This window comes from Crocodylus porosus, unplaced genomic scaffold (genome assembly GCF_001723895.1).
Source record: "Crocodylus porosus isolate Cpor-Errol unplaced genomic scaffold, CroPor_comp1, whole genome shotgun sequence".
Lineage (NCBI taxonomy): Eukaryota > Metazoa > Chordata > Crocodylia > Crocodylidae > Crocodylus > Crocodylus porosus.
In genome coordinates this window covers 75,898,237-75,925,653 of record NW_017728943.1, presented here as the reverse complement: position 1 = coordinate 75,925,653, position 27,417 = coordinate 75,898,237, and the positions used below count along the sequence as shown (strand labels likewise).

The 27,417-nt window shown below is 47.0% G+C and overlaps 1 protein-coding gene across 3 annotated transcripts in view; it reads right to left on the bottom strand.

The window, feature by feature from the left end:
- Window positions 1–27,411, bottom strand: part of LOC109319816 — a 101,037-nt gene extending 73,626 nt beyond the window's left edge. For all 3 annotated transcript variants that reach the window (XM_019549608.1, XM_019549606.1, XM_019549607.1), the window contains exons 1-2: window positions 27,192–27,411; window positions 791–866 (exon numbers count right to left, since the gene is read on the bottom strand). In XM_019549608.1, coding sequence (XP_019405153.1) covers window positions 791–866; window positions 27,192–27,296 — 181 coding nt within the window. In that variant the 5' untranslated portion in view covers window positions 27,297–27,411. The remainder of the gene's footprint in view (window positions 1–790; window positions 867–27,191) is intronic.
- Between the last annotated feature and the right edge of the window lie 6 nt (window positions 27,412–27,417).

The following is a 27,417-nucleotide window of genomic DNA, read 5'->3' as shown; positions in this document are numbered from 1 at the left end:
AATATGTATTTGTATAATGGATCATAATGCATATGTTTAAAGTGGGCCAAATTAGGTTGCAGAGTTCATCTTAGTTTAGGTATTTCCTAACACTGGTGTGCTTGATTTTGCAACCTTAATAATGAAGCAGTCTGTGTGATGTATGATTCATATAATAACAGGCTGTGTTGTATGCAGCTTACAAAGAATCAGCAAGGTCCACTAGACAGGGTCCTGGGTTGGGAATCAGGGGACTGGGTTCTCCTCCCTGTCATTACCCTGCCCTGAGACCTTCACCAACCTGAGCTTCTAGTCGCTGCCCAATATTCACCTTTCTTAGCAAACAACTTAAACAGTTTGGCAACCTCTGCTCCCATCTGGAAACACTTGCACATTTTACCTATAGGGCCAGTCTTGTTGACTTCCTACCTCAGGGGCTGGGCTGCCCCATACACAGTCCCAGAGTGGTGAAGTGACCAAAATCCACTCAATCAGAGCATCAGGGAATGAGCCCTATTATGTACTTGTATACATGTACAGGGAAATGAAGAACAATCCTGACAACTGATGCCCTTCTGAACACCTGTTTACAATCCTGGTGAATCCCCTGCAGCCATCAGGCCTCTCCTGAGCAAAAGTTGCCATGCAAAGGAGGATGCATGTGGAAATGGGAGTTGATGCAAAGTGTCCCCTGGGGAGATACATAGTGGGACTGTACAACTGGTTGTGGTGTAGCTAGGATAACATGAACTAGAAGGCAGGCATCTACCAACAGCAGCCCTGAACCCTCTTACCCATCCTCTTGCTTTACCTCTGTCAATCTGAGCAAGTTCCTGGTTCTCGCCCTCAGAGTCGTCACTGTCCTCATCACTTGGGGGGTAGGAGATCTAAGGGGAAAATCAAAAGAGAAAGGCTTTATCATTAATGTTAAATGCTTGATGCCCACTGCCTGTGATGCTGCACACAGCCATTTCTCCTGCATGTCCTGCAGCTATCCACACAACAAACCACACATGCCTGCCAGGACACCTGCATACACATCCTCTTCCCCAACCTCAGCTTCTACTCCACTCCAACATGTACCCGGCCACCTGCACCCAACATGAACTCACAACTTCCCCCCCTTCCACCTCCAACTCTCCCCATATATACACACCAACACCCTGTTAGTTAACCCCTTAAAAAAAGACACAAACTGCAACCACACTAGGTCTGTCCCCACCTGTGCTCCCCTAGGGACAATTACTTCCCCAACTCCCCCTCACAAACACAGACACGTCTTGTCACCCCCAGCCTACAAGACACCCACAAATTCATGCGGGCCATCATCTCAACTACACTATATATGTGCCCTGATTCCTCTCGTGATGACACCTGCACACATTAACAATGTAAGTATATACTCGCCGTGTCACCCTTTATGGAAGAAGTCTGATATAATGGAATAAGGATGGTACACGTAGGATTCCACAGAAATGTAATTTACTTACCAAATCTACAGACTATAACAGAAACCTTGAATCCTTCTGCAGATTTTCTAAAACCACCCACAGGATTTGATAGGCAGAGGTAATTTAAAAAAAGACCATTAGCATTTTATATGATGTTTCCATATTGGAACATCCACATTGCTATGCCACCCTACACACCTCTCATTTTCCCTAAACCCAAATACCCACTGTTACCGCACCTCCCGTATCACCACATCTCCAAAAACACACATCTTGTCACTAAATAAACACTTATCTCCTACCAGCGCACAGTACTGGAAAATTCATCTGCTTCTGATACCTACCATATGGGGCACTAGGACAATGTCCAAATCAGTGGTCCCCAAAGGGTGTGCTGTGGCACACGAGTGAGTTGTGAGAGTAGCAAAAAAAAGTGCAACACGAAAAGTGGGTGAGCTCAAGCCCCAGACAAACAGGCCCCACAAAGTGGGATTGGACAGCTCCATGTGGCAGGATCTGGTTTGCACATTTGCCACTATTTTTTTCCTGGATTAAGAGTGCCGTGGTTGCAGCGGCACAAATTGCTGCAACACACTCCCCTGCATGTGGCCTTAGTTGCAGGACAAAATTATGCCACAACGAGCAAACTGCCCTTGCCCAGCTCCTCCTGGCTCTTCAGCCAGGGAGAGCTGGAGGTTGGAGCCAGCAGTCTTACCTGGTGGTCTGGAGCATCAGGGACACAAGTCAGGAAGCATGAAGGCCTGGCCGGCAGCCAAAGCATTACTCTGGATAGCCCAGCTTCCATGTGTGTCGGCACACACTTGTTGTACATGTATTGCACTGCTTTTTGTGTCGGGTTTGGGGGGGGAGGGGTTGTTTGTTTGTTTGTGTTGTTGGTTTTTTGTTTGGTTTGGTTTGGTTTGGTTTTTTGGGGGGGAGAGGGGCAGTTTTACCAGAGAAATCCCAATAGCAAATTTCGCACTGCAAATGTGCAGCACAGGGCACTTTTTAATGTTTGCCACATGCAGTTTGTGGCACCACAAAGATTTGTCGTGCCATAAACTGTACACCCCGATGACATTTGGGACTCAGACATTTCACATTGCTGAAAATTCCAGATATACTTGCATTTGGCCAACAAATGGGTCAAAACCAAAACCATCTCACTCAACCACTCTCTAATGCTGAACATATTTAAAAATAAAAATCCAAACTTGGTAACTAGCTCCTGTGCCTGTTATGGGCTGAAAAAGGGACCAGGATCTGATTCTGGCAGCATTTCAAGAGATGGAACACAGCTAATGCTCTGTTGGACATTACATGTCTATCTACACGCCTATCACATTGTTAAACGTGTGCACTTTCAACATATACACAGGCATTACAATAGTGGATCAAACCTGAGGTCTACCTAGTGCATTATGTCCTTAGCAGTGGACAACAATAGATGCTTCAAAAGAAGATGAAAAATCTCCAAGCACCTCCACCCTTGAAGGACTACTATGGAATAACCTGACCCAAGAAGAAGGTTTTGTGGCCTCGTGCAATTAGCAGTCACCCAGAAGAATACAAATTTATATCTCTTACGCATTTTAGTACTACTTTAAATAACTACAATAATTCCTCTTATTCATCATTTTGGTAAATCCATTTCTGAAGCCACCTAGGCTTCTAACCATGGTTATTTTCAAATGGCAACTAGTTCTACAGGTTAATTGTGAGTTATATTTGGGAGAAAATGATATTGTTTCCTTTTAAACACCTCTTAAACTTCAAGGAGGCACAGGGAGAATACATATATTAATACACAACCACCCCCACATACACCACTGCTACAAGAATGATGATAGTTCACATCCCAACTGATGCATGCACACACAAGCAGAAAAGCAGGAAATGTACTTAAATGGGCCACATATGAGAAAAAAAAAAGTGAAATAAAAAGGAATCACAGGAGCAATAGAGAAGGCCTAGAGCTAACACTGAACATGGTACAGGTGCTGTGTCGACCACGCTATTTTGCCACTTCCCATAATTTCATTTTTAAAGAGACATTGTTTTCATCCCCTGCCCACTTGAAATCTGATGCCCTGGTAGAAGCAGGAAAATATTTTCCTTCTTTAATGATGTTTGCAATTTTCCATGACTTGTCACACTGAGATTGAGGGAAGGAAAAGTGGATTTTCCTCCAGTCTGAATACCACTGAAATAAATGTGGCTGTTTGTTTTTCCACAACAACTAAAATTATATTGTATATATGCATGCACATGCACTATCTAATAAGGTCATTACTGAGGAGAGGTGCCAAATTAACAGTCCTCTATTTGTAGGCTGAGCAGATACAATAAGTTATTTACAGTAGAGCAGTGCCTCAAGGCCCCAACCAGAGACTGAGGCCTTATTGTGCTACAAGCTGTCAAGCACATTTTAGCCTTAAACTCACTGCAGAGTTAAACCCTAATTTGAGTCCCGTCCACACACAAAAACCTCTTAACTCAGGTGTATTTTTAACTCAGGCTGACAAGCTTGTCAGGGGTAATAGACTAAAGTCCTGTTAACACAACTCATCAGCTGCTAATGAGACTAGTTGGGGTTACAGATACAAACTAGCTCCACTTGAGTACTGCTAGCCCTTCAATGTCTTCACCCTCGTTCCCACCGTGAGCCCAGAAACAGCAAACAAGCTATACCAATACCAATTGGGAACGAATATCAGAGCATCTCAGCTCCCTGAAGCACTGTGAACCGTGGGCTACACTTCTGGAAGCCCTAGGGCTACATCTAGGTGAGTGCAGCACCAGTACGGAGGCAGCACTGCGAGTGTCATTTCACCACACATTTGTTCTCACCCAAGCTCAGCTAACTCAAGAAGAGTAACTCATATAGACAGCTAATTGTGCATGAAAGGCATAGTCACTACGAGGCAGTTGTTACTTCGCACAGCTTACCTGTTAAACAAAAGATGGGAGGAGAAAGGTGATGAAGGGAGAACTGATACTCAAGGTCGCATAGAAAGACAGCAACAGAGCCAAAAACAGAAACTAAAAGTCTCAAGCCACCCAGCCAAGACCTCTCATCACTAGTTCATGCTGCTCCCAGGCAAGGTGGAGACCGGAACAAACCCAAGTTTCCCAGGAAGGGGTCTCAGCCCCATTTCTTTGTGCAACCTCAAATCAATCCTTGGCATTTTTCCTCAAAGAATGACAGTGATATCTAGCACTTCCAGCACAGGAATTACACATAAACCGGTATAAGTGATTGGAAATCAGTTCCTATCTGTTAAACAACAGAAGTTTAATGCACATAAACTGCTTTCAAAATGGCCAAAACCAGTTTAAGATAAACCTTGATGGATGTACTATCAGCCTTAACAGATTTAGGTTAAATTAGTTGATTGAACGTCTGTCCCAAATCCCTCCAGATTCAAATTAACTCATGGTCTTCCAGCATCCCAGGATGCTTTACACCTCCCTCCCCCTTAAAGGTGGACAAGCTATCCTTGGCCCAAGCTGTTCGCTCCAGCCCAGCAGGGAGGCATGCTCTAGCGCCCCCCCAGCTTCTGGCCTGAGTCACTGCAGGCATGTGGCTCCATTTCTGGAATCAAAAGTGAATGTCTGTTCACTTGCTTATTGGTTCAAGCTATGCATCTTAGACTAGCCTGCAAAGACTGAATCAATTCAGCCATGGGCGACTGGTGCCTCCTGGTCCTGGGGGGGCACCAGTGGCCAATTGCTGACTGGAGGGGGTCCCTCAGCAGTCGATCTGGTGGCAAACATCACCTATGGATTCAGCCTCAGGTTTTCTGACTGTCTGTATTTAGCCAAAGAGTGAGAATAATGATGTGAGATAATTAACAAGGATGGCTGGCTGGATATGAACCAGTGATTTAGATTAGAAAGCCTTACACACGAGGGGTGGCCAACTTATGGCACACGTTCCACAATTAGCAAAAGCAGCCTCTTTGGTGTGGCACACAGTACACTGGGGAGGAGACAGGCAGGAAAAAGAGCAGCAGATGATCAGGGAGCGCAGGGTGTGGAACAGAAAGCAGATAAGCAGATCTGAAAGGAAGCACAGGGCAGGGAGCAAAAAGGAGAACAGCTAGTTGGTAGAGGAAGGGGATCAGAGTGGCACCTGGGGAGGGTATAGGCTAATTTGTGGCACACCTGCCAAAGAGGTTGGCCTTCACTATTGTGAATTATTTCTGATCCTGTGAGATACTCAATACAAATTCAATCTACACAACACAAAATCCTTTTACAGCTACTTTGCCTCTACTATGTCCGTCCCCACATTCCCCCTCCCACCAGTTTCATACTCAAAGCAAAAATAACTTCAACTTCCTGTAATGCTTCTCTAGACTAGAGGCTGACAACATCTTTAGGCTGTGGGCTAGAGGGATCTAGCTCAGGTCAGAGATGGGTGACTGGGTAGGTGCTATGACCCAGGTGCCAACACTGCTTTTCCCCACAGTAGCACAGGAAAGTGACTTGCCAAAACTCCTAGCCACCAAATGCTACTGAAGCCTCATGTCTGCAGACTGGACCCAATGGCTTTGCAAGTTGGTTGCCAAATCCTTCTCTAAATAATATTTGCTGCGGCTCAAGGTTGGGGATGCTAAACTGCTTTTAATGGTTAGGAAACTAAACCTATGGAGCTGTTTCCACTTGCAGCTCACATAGAATCATGGAAAAGTAGGATTGTAAGGGATCTTAGGAGATCATCTAGTCCTGCAATATAAATACTGCAATATAAATGCCTCCCAAGAGGGATGTGGCTTCTACACTCAAAAAGGAATCATCTCACTGACACAGCCAGGTCTGTAGCCCTAGTTGTGGAAAAGCAACTGCACTTGCTGCACGTATCATTTGCAAAACCGCCACTCACTTTTCCGTGCCAGAAACATAGCAATTAGAGGTGAAAAATAAGTTATCCTTTCTATCTCCCTGCTTTCCCCTTGGCAGTTACCCCACAGGCTAGCTGATCACACCCACAGGGCCCTCCACCTGACATTCAGCCAACACCAGGGGTGCTCAACCCCACGAAGCCATGTCTTCTGACCACTGGGGCTCCCAAGGGATCCCAGTACGTGGCATTCAGGGAGATGTCGTAGCATTAATTGCCACTCCCCTGTTGCCAAATTTCCAGACCCATGGGGAGCCCTGCAGATCTGGAAAGCATGGCCTTTTATGTTAGGCTGGGTGTGCTGGACAGATTGGGACAGTGCAAAACTGATCCAGCTGATCCAGAGCTGTTCCACCATGGGGCAGCATGGATCTGACTGGGGTGGTGGGGAGCCAGTTAGGACAACAGCTGATCTGGGTAGTGCAGGGCCTAATTCTGGTACATGGGGCCAGGCCCGATTCTGGTGTAAAGGACCAGTGGACAGCCTGGTGCCACTTATCTAGCCTTTGGGGTCAAAAGGTTGAATACCACTGGCCTAAATTGTAACTTTGCTCAGTTTCAGCCTATCACATCTAGTGCAGTTGTACCCTGCCATAGACCAAAGCAATTGCTCTTCCTCTTTGAGTAGTCTTTTTACACTACTGAAGACATGATTTTCAGTAGCATAATGAAGTTGTGGGGGGCAGGGAGATGACTGGCACCAGGCCTGGGCACTGAGCCAGCTGTGGCAAGGAGAGGGTTGAGAAACAGGACAGAGATAGCAGCAGCTATGCTGTTGGCTGGGCCTCCATTGCACCATTGGCAGCAAAGCCAGTGACTCTACCCCATGTGCAGCTGCTCCTCCAGGGCACTCAAACATCTTGTTGCCGCTCTGTGACCTCTAGCTATTATTCAGCCCGGCTGAACCTGTATTTTAGTTTTGTTAATCTCTATTTTTGGCTTAGTAAAATCCTCTACAGCTTAAATCAAAAAATGGACAGTTCAGGTAAAGTGCTCGACTGACAGACCCAGAAACTGAAATCCTCCATTCATCTCCAGAACTGACGCATTACAGGCAGCAGGACGAGGTGCCTCCCCACCTTCAGTACCATCCAAGGCATGTGCCTTAACTCAAACAGAGGGGCAGTTCTGCAAGCAAACTATTAGCCTATGGAACTCACTGCCCCAAGGTTTCATGATGACCAAGACCTTTGCAAGCCGAAAAAACCCCCCAAAACAAAAAGATTAGACTTTTATCTGGACAATTAACATTTCCAATGTTACAGTAAAATTTTAAAATCAAGCAAGTCTTGTGGAAGAGTTACAAGCAGTCATACTACAAGGCATAAACCAACCTGTAGCAAATAGAGAAAAGATTTTCTTTCCTAAATCCTCCTGATATTTGCCCATAGGACTGTGCTCTCTTAAGAACCATTCTATTAAAAATGGCATCAACTCAGTGGTTCTCAACCTTTTTTGACTCAAGACACCCCTTGATAAACTCAAGGCACACCTTGCTTAAGTAAAGGTACCCTTTGAAAAATGTTAGCTCTTAGTTTTCACTTGATTTTTGGCTACAGAAAGAGAGTGGTGGAGCAATTCTTCTGTCGCAAAGAACCCAGAAAACCCACAATAGGGCAGGATTTTTTTTAACATTCCTATTTGAAATCTCTGGGTTTATCTTGCATGACATGGTTGCATGTCTTAACAGCACTAACATTGCACAGCATTCCACAGCACCCTGAAAAAGACTCAAGGTACCCTAAGGTGCTGTGGCACCCTGACTGAGAATCACTGCATTAGCCTCACAACCCTATCCTCCACTGCACAACTCATGCCTGTATAGTAACCTCTGTCCATGTCACAAAAACTGAATAATGACATCCAAGTGACAGAAAATTTCATTCAAATCAAGGGTACCAACTAGCTCCTTTGCTCCCTGAAACATAAACAACATTTACTTCTGCATGTGAAGGCAGTATAATAGAAGTCTCCAGCTCACACATATCAGGGATGCAGAAAAGTTTACAAGCCACAGTGCAGGGACATCTCTCTGCAGTGTAAGTCGCTGCTTCCTCCATGTCTGAAGTCAGGCAGACTTGTGTTATCACACCACACTGATATTAACAAATAAAATGAAAGCTTCCTATGAACCTGTGCATTCAGGCATAAAGAAATTAGACATACAGGCCCACAGTTTCAGCCAGTCTCTGAAAAAGTACCAGCAAAACCTGCCTGCATGCCCATTTGTGCAGTCATTCTGTAAGCCTTTTTCTGGCAGGAGGTGCCTATTAGGCAGACAAATGCAGGCTTTTGCATGCGCAGTCCCTGGTGCGTGGACACAAATGCTGATTTGCAGGAACATTCTTGTGCATTTAACCACTTCTGTTTGCAACTGTTTAAAAGCTCATCTGAAAACTAGTGCAAGTCAGTGTATTAATAACGTTATCTTTGGTTTCCATCCTTCCCTTGCATATCAGCCTGTATCTCGTAGCTGGCACCTTTTCCATTCATTTGCCTTCAGCTAGGGCATTTGATACATCCTTGGGTAGTTTGAGGGCCATGAAACACACCATTACCTTGACTAGCCCTCCCTCTATATGAATGTCTCTTTCTATGCCAGGTTCTCCCTCACCTATGTCATATATAAGTTGGTTGCCTTGAGTCGCCTCTCTGGATTTCTGATATAAAATTTGGGAAATAAAGTAGTAGGGTGAACGGGTGATGGAACTGCAAACAAACATTTATTGCCTAGAAACCCCCACGCATGATCTCACCAGGAAAGCTAATAGCTATTCCATGATATGATGCCCTTCCCACACTCCAGACCTCTCTTCCAGGAAGTGCTCGCAGCTCCTTCCCCGCTGGATGGAAGTCACCTCCAAGAACAGCAAGCTGAGCACAAGGGGGGGTGATGGTAGCTTCAGTAAGGACTTTCAGACCTGCCATACTATATCAGATCCACGGTACACTGAGTCCAGTAGCCTGTCTCCAACAACAGCCAGCACCAACAGCCTCAGAGGAAAATGCAGCACTGCCCTGGTAGGCACATGACAGGTAATCTGCTCCCCCACGTTAGGTCTTTCGCCGATCCCTAATAGAGTTTGGTTTAAACACAGGAAGAGGCTTTGCAATCAACAGGGACAAAAGCCACCTTGTTAATGTGTTGTTCTCCTTGGTCTAGTCCTTGATCATAAGCGGATCCAGTGACTACCAGGTGAACAGAAGTTACTCGGCAGATAATCATCAGGGAATTTACCAAAGAGGAGGAAAGTTTACACTCTTATGAGGCAGGGGAGGCTGAAGAGGGACAGCAGCAGGGTGACATAACCATATCTCTCTCTTCCAAAGACCTCACTTGTCCAGCATGGTCCTCAGGCCCCATTTGTTCAGCATGAGAGCATTTAGTGTGCTTACCAATACAGCCTGGCACGTCCATGCTCAGAGAATCTCCATTGTGATTGGTGGACCCCGTCCACCAATCAGGTTATGGCAAAGAGAGCCCCAGACCTGGTTTAAACCTGTACTCTACAGGTCCGGCAGAACTTGGGGGGGGCGGAGCCTCCAAAGAGAATAAAAGGAGCTGCGTGCAGTACACTGCAGATGCGTCTGGGGACGAAGAAGGGAGTGGGGCAGGAGAGGAGCTGGAGACAAGCCGTCTGGCAGGTGGAGCCAGCACCTGGAAGAGCCCCAAAGACCTCCACGTGCCAGTCCAATACTCCAGCCCCAGTCGCTGCACAGTGCAGTGCATGGGGCTCAGACCCTGGGAGCTGCTCGAGACAGCTCGGGTCTGCAACTCCTGGCAGGCAGCTAGGGACCCAGTGCACAGATCAGTGCATGGAGCCCAGACCCTGGGAGTTGTTCAAGGCAGCTTGGGTCTGCAGCTGCTGGCATGGGGCCAGTGGCTCAGTGCAGATATCGCTGCACAGAGGGTCCGGAAGTGGACTGAGCCCCAGTGCTGCACAAGGACCCTGGGCCTCCAAACCTTTGCAGAAGCCAGAGCCCTCGGTGCACACAACGGTGCACAGGGCCCCGCGCTGGTCGGCGGACCCAAAGGAGCAGAGGCAGCTGGGCCTCAACAGGAGGGGGCCAGCTCGTATGCAAGAACATGGACACCTCCCACCCAGGGCAATGGAGTTGTGAGCTACACGGCAAGGGGTTTCCCACAGAGAAGGGGGAAGCTGCTCTGGGTGGTGAGGCTGCAAGGGAAGACTAAGCAAGAGAAGGTTCCCTGGGTTTAAAGTTTAGGAATTATCTGTATTTATTGGTTGTTTTCTTGTGTTTACCTATACTTACCTATTGTTCACCTGTACTCTCCTGTGGGATACCTGGCCCAGATCAGCTGCTTACCTGTGCAGGGCCCGGTGCCTTTAGAGGTAGTGTGATCCTTGGAATAAAGCATCATATAAGGAGAGAGAGCGAGAGAGAGAGAGCGAGAGCGTGTGTGTGTGTGTATGCAAGTACATGTTAATATCACCTTCCCTAGACCCTGTGTATATGTATATCAATAAATCTGTATATAGTTAAGTTCCAGATTGTCCTGGCCTGGCTCTTTTGGGACAGAGGGAAACTGTGAGTAGTCTGCAGTTTCATCTACAGCATACCTGCCAGCTAACAATACCCTTCAATTGGAAGAGGGAGTACATACCCATGTACACCCAGGCTATATGTGGGATTGAGTGTGGGGACCATGATGCATCCAACCGCAGGTATGTCTGTGTGCCCATCCGACTAGTACACTAATGCAACAGGAAGTGTCTTCTGGGAGTGTGCACCTATTGCTGTCTGTAGGAACCCTAGTGCATCAGGGAGTGACATAGCACGTGTAAGTGCTTGTTCCTGTCTATGTGGAAATGTGAGCATGGGGTTACATTTGGTCCTCCATGTGAACCACGCGACTGTGTGGGAAAGTGTCTATATGTCAGTACCTGGGCATGCATGTGGCTGCACTTGGAGCGAGGGGGGATGAGAGAGAGAGAAACACCATGAATATACAAGTGTCTGCATGTGCGGGTGCACAAGCCAGATCAGCTGCCACTCTTTGCAAGATTCCCCATGGTGTGGCTGTTGTCTCCATGGGAAGCTGGGACTTCCATAAATACATTTATGACATAAACCAACTTCATGACTGAAGGGGCAAGTATTAACTGCTAATATCAACTTCTATCTCACTTTTTTATTAGCTGACCTGTCCCCTGCAAGGGTTCTGCATTTCCTCAAGAAAAAGCTTTTTCCATCCAAACTGATGACAGCAGAAGGCTGGCATGGCTGGTTTTGCTACAGGTGCATAAATTCCCCTTCCCCTAGACCCTTAGCCTATAGCCCCCAGACTGCTTTAAGCCTGCACTGTAGACTGTAGGGTTTCAGTACTGAGACACCTCTTGTAACAGCCCCCTGCTGAATTGCGGGTTTCCTAGAGGGAAATTTATCTCAGTGGTCTGGGCTGCAGAGCTCTTTCCCCAGGCCCTACTAAACTAAGGCCCAGTTTTGCACCCTATGCAGAGGCTAAGCTGAGCTGACCATTCTCACGGATTGCAAGGGAAAAAGGCGCGTCTGTCTGAGAGGGCCAAAGGGGCCACAGTCCAGCTGGTGATTACACTGATGTTGAGCAATGGAAAACGCATTTCCAAACCCCAGCCCCTTAGATTTCAAGCAAAGGGGTTTGGTCAGCTCTTACTTCATCCACTTGTTGGCTCAGCCCTACCACAGTGTTACTGCTGATGCTATGGTGACAGACACCTAAAAACACCACAGTAAAAAGAAGGCACATGGGGCTAGCTTTTTTCCATCTCAGCTGCTAAGCTGAATTAAAGGCAGCCATACTTTATTATTTACTTTCCCTACAGAATTCTTCCGAAGTAGGAGATTACTGACACAGGGAAGTCGTACAATTACAAATGGGAAGGGAGGTGTCCACCAAATATTCAGTTAATGTGTCATCCATCGCATTTAAAAAGTTTGGGAACCCCTAGATTAGAGAGATGCTGGGAAAAGCAAGTGAGATCTTGTGATGCCACAGGGCAGGTTTGAGCCATGAAGTGGCAAAGAGAAAGATGGAAACAGGAGTGATGCAATCAGTCCATCAAATTAATGCCTCATTTTCCTTCTTTACCAAGTTCTCTTTTAATCTCACCTGTTTTGCATTTTTGAGTTTTGCATCATTTTCTTCTAAGGAAGTGGCTTGTAATGGGTTACTACACAAACCAAAAAGAAGGAACCAGAGCTGGGGTGTGGATCCAAGTATCTGGTTCATGCTCCAGAACTTCATACTGAAGCCAAGGAAGACCAGGATCTGGGTTTGCAAGTGGTCCATCAGTAGCCACGATTTCAAAAAAAAAAAAAAAAAAAAAAAGGAAAGTATTCAAGAAAGCTTTCCCCTCTTATTATTTCCACTCTGCCTTCAAACTTCTTCACTCCTTAGTTCATAACAGGCGGCATTCGGCCCTGGTGTTTGTAACCCTTGCAGATTGTGCTGCTTGACAGGGCCACCATCTGGCTAAGCTGGAGAAACCAATGACAGGTTGGCTGAGCCCATGTGTGCCTTGAGGATCTTGCTCCGTCAGGCCTGTCACATTGTGAAGAGTGTGGGAGACAACTGTATTTTTTATGAATATGACGTGTGCCTCTGGCAATCTGAATACTATCATGCTGCCTGCTACAAGGCTGCAAACAGTTAACTCTGTCCTGGGTGGTTTTACACAGATGCAAGAGGATTGACAATGGCTGTAGCTAGCCCAGTCTCTGATAGTTAAACAATGCGGGTGCCAATTCTTTTGAGTGTTTGCTCCCCTCACAGGCAGACAAAACTCTTGGGGTACAGGTGATACCTTTTATTAGACCAGCTAGATAGTTGCAAAAGAAGATTTTGGAAGCTTTTGGGCCCAAATCCCTTTTGTCAGGCAAAGGAGAATTCAAAGATCATAACATTTCTCCCAGGTAGAAACAAAACTTCATATTGCACAGGAGAATTATACCACCTTTTGGTTCTCCTGGGGAGGAACACATTTTGTGAAACAAAAAGACTGGTAGATCTGGGGGCAGCAGGTGGGAGGGGGAGGGGATAGGAAAAGGTGGCGGTGGGTATCCTTGAACAAAAAACTTGGTAACTGTTAAAAGCCAGCAGTGTAACTGGGAGGGGGGCACTTCCGATGGGAGGCTAAAAAAAATAAAATGAAATCAGACACCACTGCAACTAGCAGCTGGCCATGCCACTGCTGCCCAGGGTGTGCAGCTGCCCTGTTATGCCTCTGTTAAAAGCTTCAGCTCTGAAGCTGAAGGGGAAAAAGACACTGAAATTTGATCCCCTGCAGTGCAGGAGTACCAGGCCTAGGTTGGCCTACCTAAATAATGAGCAAGGGAAAGGCCTAGCTAAGGTAAGATGTTCTGGGGCACACACACAAACACATGCACATAGACCACTTGATATTTTTACTCTTTTCTCTCCAGTTGCTGCACTCCTTTGGACACATAAATAAATGTTTTTATTCGCCTCTTGTCCTCAATGCTCAAAGAGAAGTCTGTAGCCACTGCACAACCTAACTGGACCCACTGAAGAGAGACGGTTGGTAAACTGGGCTGCTGAAACCTGGGAGTCCCGATGTAAAAGTGGGGTGAATCATGAGTTTGCATTCTGAAAGGAGTGCAGCCATTGGGCCTGTACCTTGCAAGGCTACCAGAGAGAAGTTGAATAACTTGTCAAAAAATATGGCTCATCAAGGAACAATGCACAGTCTGATTCCCTGCCTTCTCAACAGACTTTTTCTTGCCGTCTCTTCTACCTCCCAACCCCAGCTCACGAGGGACAACCAGCATCTCTAAATCAAACGTTCTTCCCAATGAGCCTTCACTCCCAGGCTGGGACCATCAATCAGGGCATTCTTCATGGAAGGGGGACACTAGTTCAGAAAGTGTCACTGCTGCTCTTGGAAAAAGTAAGAAGCAAAAATTGTCTAACATCATATCTTGGACCACCTCCAAAGTTGGGAGAGAGATCAGATGAGGTGAAATGCCCTTCCTCAGAAAACCTGAGGAAGAGCTGGGGAAAGACATTGTGTGCCCAAAGCCTTGCCTATTAGGCAATACATCTTGCTTCTCACATATTCTCTGGACCCAAACACTGCAACAACACTGCCAAAACATAAAAAGAGTGGCACATAGCTTTAATGATCCTGTGGTCCATATCTGCATGGAATACATCATTTCCATGGGTGATGAGGATCATCTGTTCCCAAACACACAAGGTGACAACCTCAGCTGATACAAACAGCAGAACTATGCTAAGTTCCATTGACCAGGGATCTGACCACCAACTTCTAGCAATTAAGCTAAGGGAGAACCTCACCAAGGGCTTTGTCCATAAGTTACCATCTCCCTTGAGTTTGTTTTTACAAGACTGAAGGGCCTGTTACTACAGGGTGTTAGAACCTGCCCATGCAAGAACCTGCTCTTTGACACCTCCTGGCATTAGATCATTAAATCCCCCGACCACAAACTCTGGAAGGCCACATGATCAACGACACTTGCACTGCTCCAGTTCTATGCACTACACACTTCTGACCCCCACTGTGCAGGGTGAATAACAATGAATAACACTCAGTTCCCTCAAACCTATGGGCTGTCCTTCCTGAAGGTCGGAACAAGGTTATAATGCCCAAACTCGGGGGTTCGTGGAATTCACCATAGTTCATGGTGACTAGAAAATCCAAAAGAGGGAAGAGCAAGGAAGAAGCGTCCTCACACAGCCCACACATTGGTAGCCTAAGTTGGCCAGCACACTCTTAAAGCAATTTCACAAGGACAAGAAAAGACTTGTCGGATTCTACTCTTACCTTTTTTAGTCATGCTTACTGTCCCACGTCTCCCCCTGTCACATACAAGCACCTGGTTTCTAGCAAGCCCCTTTGATAGACCCCATCCTTTCACATCCAGCCTGAAGAAAATATCCCAGCATACCCTGGCCTTGGCCAGCCATTAATAGAGCCCCACAATAGGTTTCTGTCCATCTCTGTATTTTAAAGCTCATAGTTTTGCTCATGTGGCTGAAAGACTTATGGATTATTCATGCTGCCTTTTGAAGGACTGTCATGGAAGACAAGCTTCCTCCTTTTGTTTTCCTTCATCATGCAAGCACACAGACAGCAGGTTGCAAGCTCAGGAAGAACCAGGGAGGGGATTTACCATAGGAAGGACTCCACAGTAAGTTGCCATGCACACTTAGCAGAAGGAAAAAGTTAGAGGGAAAAGGATATGGGTGATGCCTGCAGACCTCCTAAATCCACCCCCCCCAGCTGATTGAGGGGATGTATTTTGAACAGGCTGACAAAAGGGTGGAAACAGGGAGAAGCGGCTCTTCGAACTTGGAGAATGCCAACTTCAGTACTTCTAACAGCACTAACATCGATTCATGAGGCCACAGAGTAGGGGAGAGGAAAGGTGCTGCTGCCATCGGAGAATTTCACCCTACTTTTTCCTTTGGTTCCCAAACTTTCAATACACACACTGCCACCTCCTCTGGGACAAGTATCCACATTACCACCCTAACCTGCTTATTAAATATTTGTGCTGAGCACAGATCACTTGGTAGGACATCAGCTCATTTGACAATTTTCAATGACTCCCCAATATATCCTGGGCCCCTTAATCAAACAAGCACAATCACAACCTTACAGCATTTGGCACAAATAGTGTAATTGATAACAGTGTTTCCAACCCACCCACCCCCTTCTCAGATCTAGACCTGCCAACCCCAAGGGATGTTTTATTAGCTGATAAGAAGCTCCCTGTGTTGGGAGATCTTGCTTGACAATCACCTCTACTCAGCCGTGCAGAATCACATTAGTCAGACACACAAACACGAGTAACAGTATCCTACAGTCAGACTGGAAAATGCATTGTACCAAGCAACACAGATGTTTCTGGCATCCCAAATAAATCCCAGTTTAACCCTTCTGGGGACCACTGGATGCAAGTTTTCCTTCCTCTTTCGATTTACATCAAGCCTCTAGTATTTCACGGAGAAGTGAGCTGTATGTTTTGTCATCCTGGATCAGTCCTCAGGTGTGTCTGAGCAAGTTGTCTCTGAAGTAAAACTCAGAGCCTGTTAGTTACTGAGCAATCTCAGCTCACATGAGAGACCATTGTTGGAAAACAGGACCCTTGGGGATTTGAGGTGACCCTAGTGGGCTCCACATCCTTTCCAGCGAGCACTAGATCTCTCCCACTAGCTCTCCATTTGGGAGAATTTGAACTTTAAGCACAAGAGCCAGTCAAAACCCCCTCCCATTCACACATACACTGTCTGGTCCAGAGGAAACAGGCTTGTGTGTCAGAGGACTGCATAGTTGCATCCAAACATTGCAGCACAACCCAGCCATACCCACAACAAACTGGGATCATTTTTGATTTGCAACATCCTTACAGGTCAGACTCAGGCTACCAGAGAGGTAGCTAGTAACCCAACAAGCCAACAGGGTGACCACTGCAAATAGGATGCACTGAGCTAGAGCAGGGGGTGACAAGTAGATAGCCTGCTGGTTGGATACGGCCCCCCAGAGGCTGGTCATCTGGCTCACCGGATTTTCCCAAAGCTGATGGCTGTCGTGAAAGGGCTTCTTACCATAGTCAGCAAAACCACGGTTTTGGTGCAGGCAGCACTCAGTGAGTTAACAGAGCAGCCAGCGAGTTAAGAGTTACAGGAGGTAGGCATCCTCTCACCCCCGCCTCTCCTCCGCCATATATTAGCCCTTTTCTTGCTGCTGAATTTACCCTTGTCAATTGGCCAGTGGCAGCAGCTACAGTACAACAGCATGAGCCTGTCCCTACACCTGGCAGCTGCTATGTTAACCCCCTGATGCTGGCAGAGAATTTGGCTGCCAGCTGAACCGAGTATGACACCCCTTGAGCTACAGCCCTCGACTTGCTTTCTCAGGTGAAAAGTAAAAGTTCCACTGCTCTGCACGAGAGAGCCACCCCACTCTGCTGTGGCATGCCTGCAGGTTGACTGAAGAATGCCATGGACTCGAATGACCATCTATTCCTAGTCTCAAAACTAGACGCCCACTTGCCAAGTCCCCAGCTCGCCAACTATGCCTGCTTTCCAAAAATGGGGGAGGGGGTGGGAGTGCCAGAGCATGGTGAGAAGGTGTGGAGGAATAGGCTAAACAGTTTGTTTGTCCCAAACAACAGGATTCCCAGGGCAGGTGTTTAAAGAGGAATTATGACAAGATCGAAAGGTCACAAACTCCTCCATGACAGTTTCAGGCTGGACACAGGAAGAACTTCTTTACTGTCCAAGCCCCCAAGGTCTGGAATGGACTGCCACCGGAGGTGGTTCAAAAACCCACTTTGAACGCCTTCAAGAGACATTTGGATGTCTATCTTGCTGGGATCCTATGACCTCTGCTGACTTCCTGCCATTTGGGCAAGGGGCTGGACTCAATTGTCTTCCGAGGTCCCTTCCAGCCCTAATGTCTATGAAATCTATGAAGCCTAGGAGAAACAGGATGTATCGTAATCCTCTCATTGAGCAGAGAGAAGTAGTTAGCTGTGTTAATCTGAAGTCAGTCAGAAGGCAGGTTCCCCTGAGCAAGTTGTTCCATAAAAACCAGCTGAAAGGGTGTTTTATGGATAAAATATCCTCACAAACAATCTATGGATCCATCCCTCCATCCCCTCAGGCCATCACCTGGGCTTTCTCCCTCACGAATGCATTCACCTCTGACACCACTGCCGACCCCAGCAACCAGGGGCTAGGGACAGACATTCAAAAACCTAAGCCTGAATTAATTCAATCTTTGCAGGTTAGTCTAACCTGGATAGGCTGAATCAGTCTGTAACCATAAAGACACCCCCTCTGGACTAAGGAAATGCAGGCACATGCCTGCAGTGGCTCAGGCTAGAAGCTGGAGGGTACTAGAGCAGCCCTCCCTTCTCTTTTACCGTGCTGAGCTGAGGGGGGCATAGCCAGGCCCCAGCAGGATGCTCTGATTAGGAAGGGGTTCCCCACCATCCTTCCTTGATAACAGAGCATTTATCAGCTCTGTTATCAGCATTTTAGCACCCCATCAGAAAACAAAGCCTCACTCATTAATTCAACCTCTTCTTAAACAGCTTTTTCCAAAGGAAGGAATGCAGGGATATTACCAGCTGACTTGTTGATTAGCTCTAAAAAGCCCTAAGTAGACACTATCCTGTCTGCCTTACACAGACACCTCTCAGCATTAGCTAGCATACCGCATGCTGGCTATGGTCCATGCTGTGGGAGAGAGGAGGAAGGGATGCCTGCTTAAGCAGCAAGGGTGGGGGGAGGACGGAAGGGAGAAAGCGGAGAACAGAGAAGCCAAGCAGACCCTACTGTGCCTGCAAGTTTCTGCTGGAGCTCCAGCCAGGGAGCAAAGGGGAGGCGTCTGCCCAGCCCAGAGGGCATGCCGGGATGCTGGGGAACTCTCATTTAATTTAAACCAGGAAGAGGTCTGAGATAGACATTGCATAAACAGGCTTGACCCAAATCAGTTTAGTCTGATACTCCATTCAACCAGGTTTATCTCAAACCAGTTTCAGCCATTTTTCAAATTGGTTTATATGCAGTTAATGTCTGTTCTGTTCCAGGTTTAAACCAGTTTCTGATCATTTTAACTGGTTTATGTATAATGTCTGTCCCTCGCCAGGGTGCCAACAGCAGTATGCGTTCTTAGCAGCCATGCTGTCTTGTGTCATGCTCATGAGTAACAAAGTTGATCTCAGACAACTGTCTGTGATAAACACTTTGTTTCATGTGTAATAATTAGGTGACAGGGCAAGGAGGATTTCTCACCCTCCCCCAAGCTGAAATGCAGACACTTTCCCACCACTTTGGAGCAACCAGCTGGCCAGCTGGCACTCCCTTCTCAGACTGGATATTCCCCATTCAGTGAAGGCAGTACCCCTTCAAAGGTTTCCTCTTTAGCCTCATGCTCATGTACAAAGCTGCAAACTGCAGCCTCCAATGCAGATAATAAAAATCATCACTCAAAAAAACTCCCAAAACCTGCTCCAGCCGGAAAATAATGTGAAGAATTAAAATGACCTGATCAGGAAAGGGTAGGAGGTGGCAGTCTTCTGAATAAAGCAAGCTGGAGGGGACCCCTTCCTGTTTTAATCATCAGGCCAAACCCATTGATCTGAATTGAAACCAGAGGTTCAAATCCAGGTAGCATCAGTTCAATTCATCAGCTCGCCAAGGCACATCAATGCAGCTTGCTCCATGGAAATCTTAGAAACCAAGTTCTTTGTCTGCTCTGTATACACATTACAGAGCTCAGGGCATTTCTTTTTTTAAGAAATTGTTTTTTGTCCAAGTGTCCTTTGTCCTTTCACACAGTAGTGCAGCATGCAGTGTGCCAGCTGTCTGTTGTACTCCACTCTACAGAGGGCTGCACCCCGACTCTTGTATGAACACTGTCCACAAAACGCTATGAAGTACAAGACATTATATACATCTAAATTTATATTATTAACAGAAATGACAGAATACAGGAGCTGAGGAATTTAAATTAAGCTAATGAGGGGACATGGGGTTGGGGGAGGGTAGGGGAACAGAGAAGAGGACTCTCATGCCTATCCTTCTTCCCCTCAGATTGGGAAAGGAATATAATTTTGTACATGTCCTTTCACCCTGGGGGCATTCTCTCCCAGGAACAGGATACCACACTGAAGCTGTCAACTTCTTTTAATCCCCTAGAGCAGAGGCGGCCAACCTGCTGCACATATGCCACAAGTGGCATGGGCAGCCTCCATGTGTGGCACATAGAGAAGGGAAGCAGCACAGTGGTATATTGGGCAGGGAGCAGAAAGCAGAGCAGAAGATCAAGTGAGGTTCAACGCATGGGGAGCAGAAAGCACAGCAGCAGGTTGGGTAGGAGAAGAGGATTAGTGACACTTGGGGAGGGATTACTGTGCATCACACCTGCCAGAAAAAGCCTGCCCCATTGCCCTAGTGGATACCCAGTCACATGTACTCTGTCCTGCCTTCTCTTTATACACTTCTTATTCTGATAGTTGGAAAAGGAAATAACTATGGTAAACATACGATATGTGCTGCTCCATGTTGGCTTGTAATGGTGCATCTGTATTTGACCTAGCAGATTTTGTAGTCATTATGTCCACACAGTAGCCCTTAAATAGGCCTGGTCAGGGCGATCCAAGGCCAAAACATAAATGTTTTGTTAAAAAGCAGAAAGGTTTACAACACCTAGGATCCACTGAAATGCTACCAGAACAGAAAATTAAAAAGAAATGCACCACACACCAAACCCAAATGAAAAGTATCCTAGTGGGGTTTTTTTAATTGTCTAGTGCAGCAGTCAGCAACCTTTATAAGTCATAGAAACAACCTCGCTTCTGTCCGCAGTGGCAGATTAAGACTTTCTGGGGCCCTGGGCAAACAGAAAGTTGGAGGCCCCACAACCCGGTGAAGACAGGTTTCTTCTGCGGCTGCCAGGAGGCCATGGCTGGGCCCACCTGGCATTCTTGGCATGTCCGGGAAGAACCAGGGGGTGCAAGCGCTGCTCAGGTGAAGGTGACCGTGGCCCCAGCCTGGCCCCTCCACGTGGCAGGCATCGCACAGCCAGAACCGTGGTCCCTCAGCACTGTGGGACGGGCTGGGACCAGGGCCAGCTGGGAGGGGGATGGGGGCACAAGTTCTGCCTCCAGCTGTCCACCTGCCCCTCTGCCAGCCCCAGGGCAGGACAGGGCAGTCCCATCCTCTCCCAGCAGCGCTGATGCCTGCAGCCACCTGCAGGGAGTGGGAGTGGGAGCAGGAGCAGGGCTGCCCATGTTGCCTCCAGGGAGACAGCCCCAGGAACCTACTGCCACCGCCCACAGGGAGCCTTGTCCTGGCTGGAGGGGAGGAGGCGCATGCTGCCTGCCCCAGACGCCTGCAGTCAGGGTGCCCACCTGGGCCATGCTGCCCTAGTATCCTGGGGGTCCCTGATTGGCAGGGGCCCCTGGGCCCAGGCCCCATAAGCCTATGCATTAATCTGCCCCTGCCAGTCCAACATGGGCCAGGGGGTTTTAGCAGCGCATCAGCAGCAAGGGGCTTTGCCTGAATCCATGCAAGGGCCAGGCAGCTGTACCCACATCACCACTTCTTCCAACCCCCTGCTCCCCAGCATCAGTGTGGATGCAGTTTCCAACTGGTGGGGAACTGAACCATGGCCAGGCAGCTGGAAGCTGTGTCCATGCTGCTGCTACTTCTCCCTTTCCCCACACCTGCCTCCCAGCTGTAGTACAGGCACAGTTGGAAGCTGCCTGGCCCTGGAACAGCTCCCCACTAGCTTGAAGTTGGGCCCACACTGCAGCTGGGGTGGCAGGAGGGTTAGGAGGAATGGCAGCAGTAAGGGCACAGCTCCTCACTGCCCAATTTCAGTACAGGCATGGGCAAAGGGAAAGACCTAAAGCCCTGTGGGCTACATCCAGCCCATGGGCCATATGTTGTTGACCCCTGGTCTAGGGTTAAAAAAAATCATGAGTCAGTATCTGAGGACTTTTCTTGACATGTGGATAAAGAAATTGATTTGGAAAGATCCCACCTGTATTTTCATGAGGTATAACTTGGGATAGCTTTACTGATTTCTCAAGATGTTTTTTCCAGTCCTTCAGTATTTACTTTCCTTAAATTCCCAGGTTCTGAAGTCAAGCAACAATGGGATTTTCTAACCACCATGCCACAGGGCAGGTATTATCCAGTGCTTCTTTTGAAACTGGTCCCCAGGACAGCCAAGTAAGGGAGATGAGTGGCCAGAGGGTTGCATTCACACTAGTGTCTGTGGCTTGATGAGGTGGCTGCTACCCTGGAAGGAAACAGGCCTGGGTTCTTCCCTGTAGCCATGCTTCCCATGGAACAGAAACTTCCCTGCTTCGTTTTATCCAATATAGCAAGCTACACATAAGCGCCAAAAAGGCCATAAAAACTGCCTTTTAGGTGCAAAAAGGGGAATCAGAATGCTGCCTATGCGTATTCCTAGGCTTAAATCTAGGCATGTATCTTGTGGGTTCTTGCCTCACAAAATGTAATTCTTGAAATGAAAAATTAACCAAAGTATTGTGTAAAGTTTCCAACTAAGAATAAAGAAGAACTTCTCTGGTTATGATTTTACAGCTGAGCCTGGTAATCTTAAGGAAGTGAATTCTGCGTGATGGGATGAGCTAAGTGTGTATGAGTAGGGAACAGAAAGGGGTGGAGGAATGACCTCTTTCGGAAACAAATGATCAAGATTTCCAACAGCTGAATAAGGACTCTGATAAGAGACCAGGGGATAGTTGAGCACAACGCAACAAGGCTACAAGAAAACTCAGAAAGCAAATACTCTACCCCCACTGTTTAGCATCACTATATAAATGAAGGAGTAAGAGCACTGCTGTGTGTGATGATATGGCTATACTGGTTGAGAGTAGGCCTATTTGTCCTGTCTAAGGCATGGGCCATGTAACAACTAAATACTGGGGACAAAAAATGACAAAAGGACGTGCAGGTAGGTCAAAGGTTAAAAAAAAAGTGCACCCTTAGGGTGAGCACAGAACCCCAGACAGTGCCAACCAACTCTCAAAGGCAGCCAGAGAGCCAGTGGCTACTGCCCAGTGGTGCTCTGCTCGGAGATGGGAACAGAGGAGACCCAGGAAAACAGCCCTGCAGTCCCTGGGGACCCTCCCGGCCAGAGCCTCCTTCCTGGTGAGATAGACAGCCAGCTTGGCCAGTGCCAGGGGGAGGTTGGCAAGAGGTCCCGAGGCTTGGTGGGACCATGGATGGGTGTGTGAAAATGAATAAGTGAGGAGGAAAGTGAAACTAGAACCCCAATAAAAGGTTCTGCCATATGGGGAATGGAGGGAATGTACTAGGGTTGGTGTAGGCCTGTAAGGAAAGCAGCTGGTGTGGTCACTTCTTTAGTGAACACAGCATACTGCTCCATTGTAAATTTAAGGCTAGAACAAAGCACCAGAGGAGTACTGCCTTCACTTCATGGGCTGAAACAGAGCAACTACATTCAGAACAGAAATTAATATTCCAGATACATGATCATTCAAAAATATTTACGGGTTCAAATATTATTTTTGCTGTTGATTCAGGAATCACTGTGTCCATGAAGTTAAGTATTGCCACAGTATTAGTAAAAGGCTTAGCTGGTTGCATCAATCACACCTTCTGACAAATTACTTTCTGCACATCAGAGACCAAGCATTTCGTTGTGATAGCACCCAGGGGCACTAAACAAGGCCCTGGTTCAATGGCCGTTGCACAGACATGCAGCTGACAGACACTCCCTGCCCCAAACAGCTTGCAATCCAGGTTGGCAACCCTCCTGAAATGCAACCCATTCATTCTAAATCTGCCTGCAGGGGCACAAACAGTCAACTGTGGATGAAAAAAAAAGGCATCTGTATGAACAAAAGAAGTCTCACAAGTGGAAATGCAGATATGTTTAGCCAGAATTAGCCACTCTCCTCTCACTGTACATTTTTGTGTGTTTAGTGACCAGTATCTCACTTGTTCTGTGTGTCTAGGTACAACAGTCGGTGCCACTTCCAGGCATATTTTTGTTTAAAAGTGGCATTGTACAGTTTGGCCGAAATTTCCCACAGCAGCCTCCACAGCAACAAGCATAGGTGAAAACAACTGCCATCATTTAAGATACCTAATTTTTGGGATGCAATACTGGAAGCCTAATGGAGGCCCAGCTAATGAGTGCCCTGGCCCCCATGGGTGTCTACACCACTTTCAGAGCACTTTTGGGGTGGGACTCCCTTCAGCAGGCCATGCCCATCTGCTTCTACTTGCATGCATCAAACCCAGAACTGTAGTGCCCAACCCCTATAAGTTGAGACCCCTGTCTATCATGCAGGGAGTGCCACTGAATAGCTTCAACCCTGCATTTCCAAGTTTGGTGCTTGTGACAGAGTGAGTGGGTAAGGCCTGCTTGGCTACATCTCTTCTCCAAAAGCTCCTGAGATGCAATGTAAAAAGAACCTCTTAATCCTTCCCTTTCCTTTGCAAACCTTGCCTTTGCTTCAGTCAGTAGGACACGTACCAGTTCAAACTCCCTTCCTCACTCCCCACTGCTCCCCTAGAGAGCTCTCGCCTGCCCTGCTACTGCAGAGCAGACAGACACCAACACCAACTGCAATGAAAAATGACACCTCAAGCTAGGCATTCTGATGGGACTTTAGCTCTACATTTGTATTTCAGTTTAGGAATTAGGCCTCATCTCTAGCAAATAATGCCAGATAACTGGGCAACACAGGTGAAAGCGTATGAAGAGCTTTGTGTAAAGGACTTGTGGCCATAGGTATGAAATCACCACTGAGAGGAGAAACAGAGCCCAGGACTTCCGGGCTGAGAACAGAAACATCTGCCCAGTAGTAAGTCTATCAACTGGTGTGACAGCAGCACATATCCTCACTAAGGCCTGCCACTAGGGAGATGCGGGTCAAATGTAGAAAGCTTTTTAATAAAGGAGGTGCCAACAGGAGAGCTTTAGGTGTTCAGAGCTTCTGTTCTGAGATGCACCAAAATGCACTGGTCCAAGCCTCTCCAAACTGGTAATCCAGACCAGAAAACAGTTTCCCCAGACTTTAATACTGCCTACTTCTAGTACGGCCAGACATATAGCAATCGCCTGGGCCCTGGATGAAGATACCTCCGTTATGTCAGAAAGTGTGGACACAAGGTATGATGAGAGGCAAAAAACAGCCAACCTTTTAAAAAAACCCAAAACCTCAGGAGTTGGTCGTTTTGGGTTCTGGCTGGAGATCACCTCTTATTTTATCCCAGCTGGTCTACTCGGGCTTAGCCCATTGCCACCATAAACCCTTAGACCTTGGAAGCTAGATTTTCAAAACAGCCTCGGGCAAGTAATCTGAGCCAAATAAGACCAGTCTATGCATCCCGCATACTACAAAAAGTGCAAATCCAGAAGGGCAAGGAGAAATGGATACACTTGTAAAGGGTTTAAAACATAGAAGGCCTGTTTGGGGCCAGAAGCTCTGTGGATGTGCAACAAACTGGGCACAACTGTCATCCCTGTGTCATGTGCAACACAGGAACAGCTCCTTCCATGTGTCCTTTCTGTAACTTTCCCTCCAAGCCCACTCGAGCTAAGAGATCTGGCTGGACACACAAAGGACAGTACAGTATGCTGCCCCATGAAGCAGCTGAGAACTCTGGGCTGAAGCAACTTCCCCCTCCTTGGGGTGCTGAGCATCCTCATTGTTCCCCTGTGACCTACAAGGGATATTTGAACCCACAGTTTGGAAAATCTGGCTTTCTGCCCAGGCATATTTGTGCCAGTCATTGTAGCAGAAACCACACCAGGTTGCAATGGCACCTTCAAAGGCCTATGCATCAGGCTTTGAAGACACCTTGCAAATTGAAGGCTGGGTTTTCAACAGGACAGCAAAAATGCAGCCCACCTGTTTGCACAGCAAAAGTTGGCACTAGCATGAATAAAATGGCTGCTGACACATGCAGACACATACAAGCACACTTGTTTCTCTGTGTGAACAAGACTCCTAAAAGCTTTATGGGCCCTCATGGGAGACAGGTTCTGAATGTCTAATTTGTAGCCCCCAGAGACCTTCCAGTTTCTGAATGAGAAACAGGGTGTAAAAACAAGAGGTAGATACAACCAAAAAGGCCTGGAGAAAAAGCTCTAGCAAGAGCTTCCCCCCACCACTCAGTGCCCTTGCACAAAGCCTGTCCTGCAGTGGATCAATCTATCACAACTCCACAGTAATGCCCTGCTTGTGTCCCAACAAACTCCCCTTCTAAGGGCTGTTGTACCCCCTCCTTCCTTAAAAGCAACAGAATCTGCAAGCAAAGAAGAAAGAGATGCATGGAGCACAAAGCACCCTGAAAAAAATCCCAGACCATTTCTTATAAAGTTACAACCCACTTAACCAGAGCTATGGTACAGAAGCACAAATGCATACAAAAGGCTGCACTGTAAGCCAGTGCAAAGGCAACCCCAGTTCCCAGAGTAAGCAGTAAGGCCTACAACTTCTCACAGCACCCTTCTTTGCTTTCAAACCAGGCTCTACCCACAATGACACCAGTGTGCATCAAGGGTGATCCCATTGATTCCAAAGGGGTTCCTCCAGATTTACACTGATTTCACCAAATCAGAATCTGGCCCTTTTTGTATTCATCCCACCACCGTTCCATGTTTTTGCAAGTGGTCAATAAATTCCTCCTTGCATTTTGCAGGAAAGGGCTTGGATATCTATTGTCCTTAGCTTGCTGTCCCTAGTTTCCCTTACAAAATGAAAGAAGCAAAGCAGAAAGGCTGAAAAAGGAACTGATCAGCAAAGTGTGCCAAGCTGCAAACTTTTTATCTGGTTAAGGCCTTCAAAGCCGGGGCAGAGAGAAATGAAACAGTACTCAAAAGAAAGGACTTTCCACCTGGCTTAGATCTTTAGGCATTACTTGGTGATTAGATATAGATAAACAGCAATATAAATAGATATATAGCACTATAAATACACATGTGCACATGTGCACACACATACTTATCCCATCCTACAAAGTAACTATCCCAGCATGAAAATATGCACCACTTAAAACTACTTTATACTACTACTAGATTGAAAAGCTAGTATGATTCTTCCTCCATTCTCCGCCACCCCCACACTTCTCTAGTACAAGCCGTATTGGCAAAGGTAGCCCTATGTTCAAAGTAACAGGCTAAAAACATTCATATAGTACAGGCCAGTGCCTACCATGACTCACTCTGAGCTGGGCAAGAGGAAACTGACCCAGAGTATTGAATGTTGAAAGTGAATAGCTTTTATTACCCCTATTATCAATTAACTATAGGGTGTGAAATAAAAGTGCCCAGAGTTTCTCTTACCTTGAGCTGGAAAGGCTGAATCTCACTCAAACTCTGGTTCCTGAGCTTTTTAGTGAGGATCTTCAGCATGGTATTAATCCCAGGAGCCAAGAAAGGGTTAAGCATACACACAGGCACACATCTACAGCTGCTGCTAGGCTTGGAGGAACTCAGAAGAGCTCACATGCAGCACCTCCAGGTACACAGAACTCCTAAAAGGAGCAAATCTGCAGCTCTCCTGATTCCA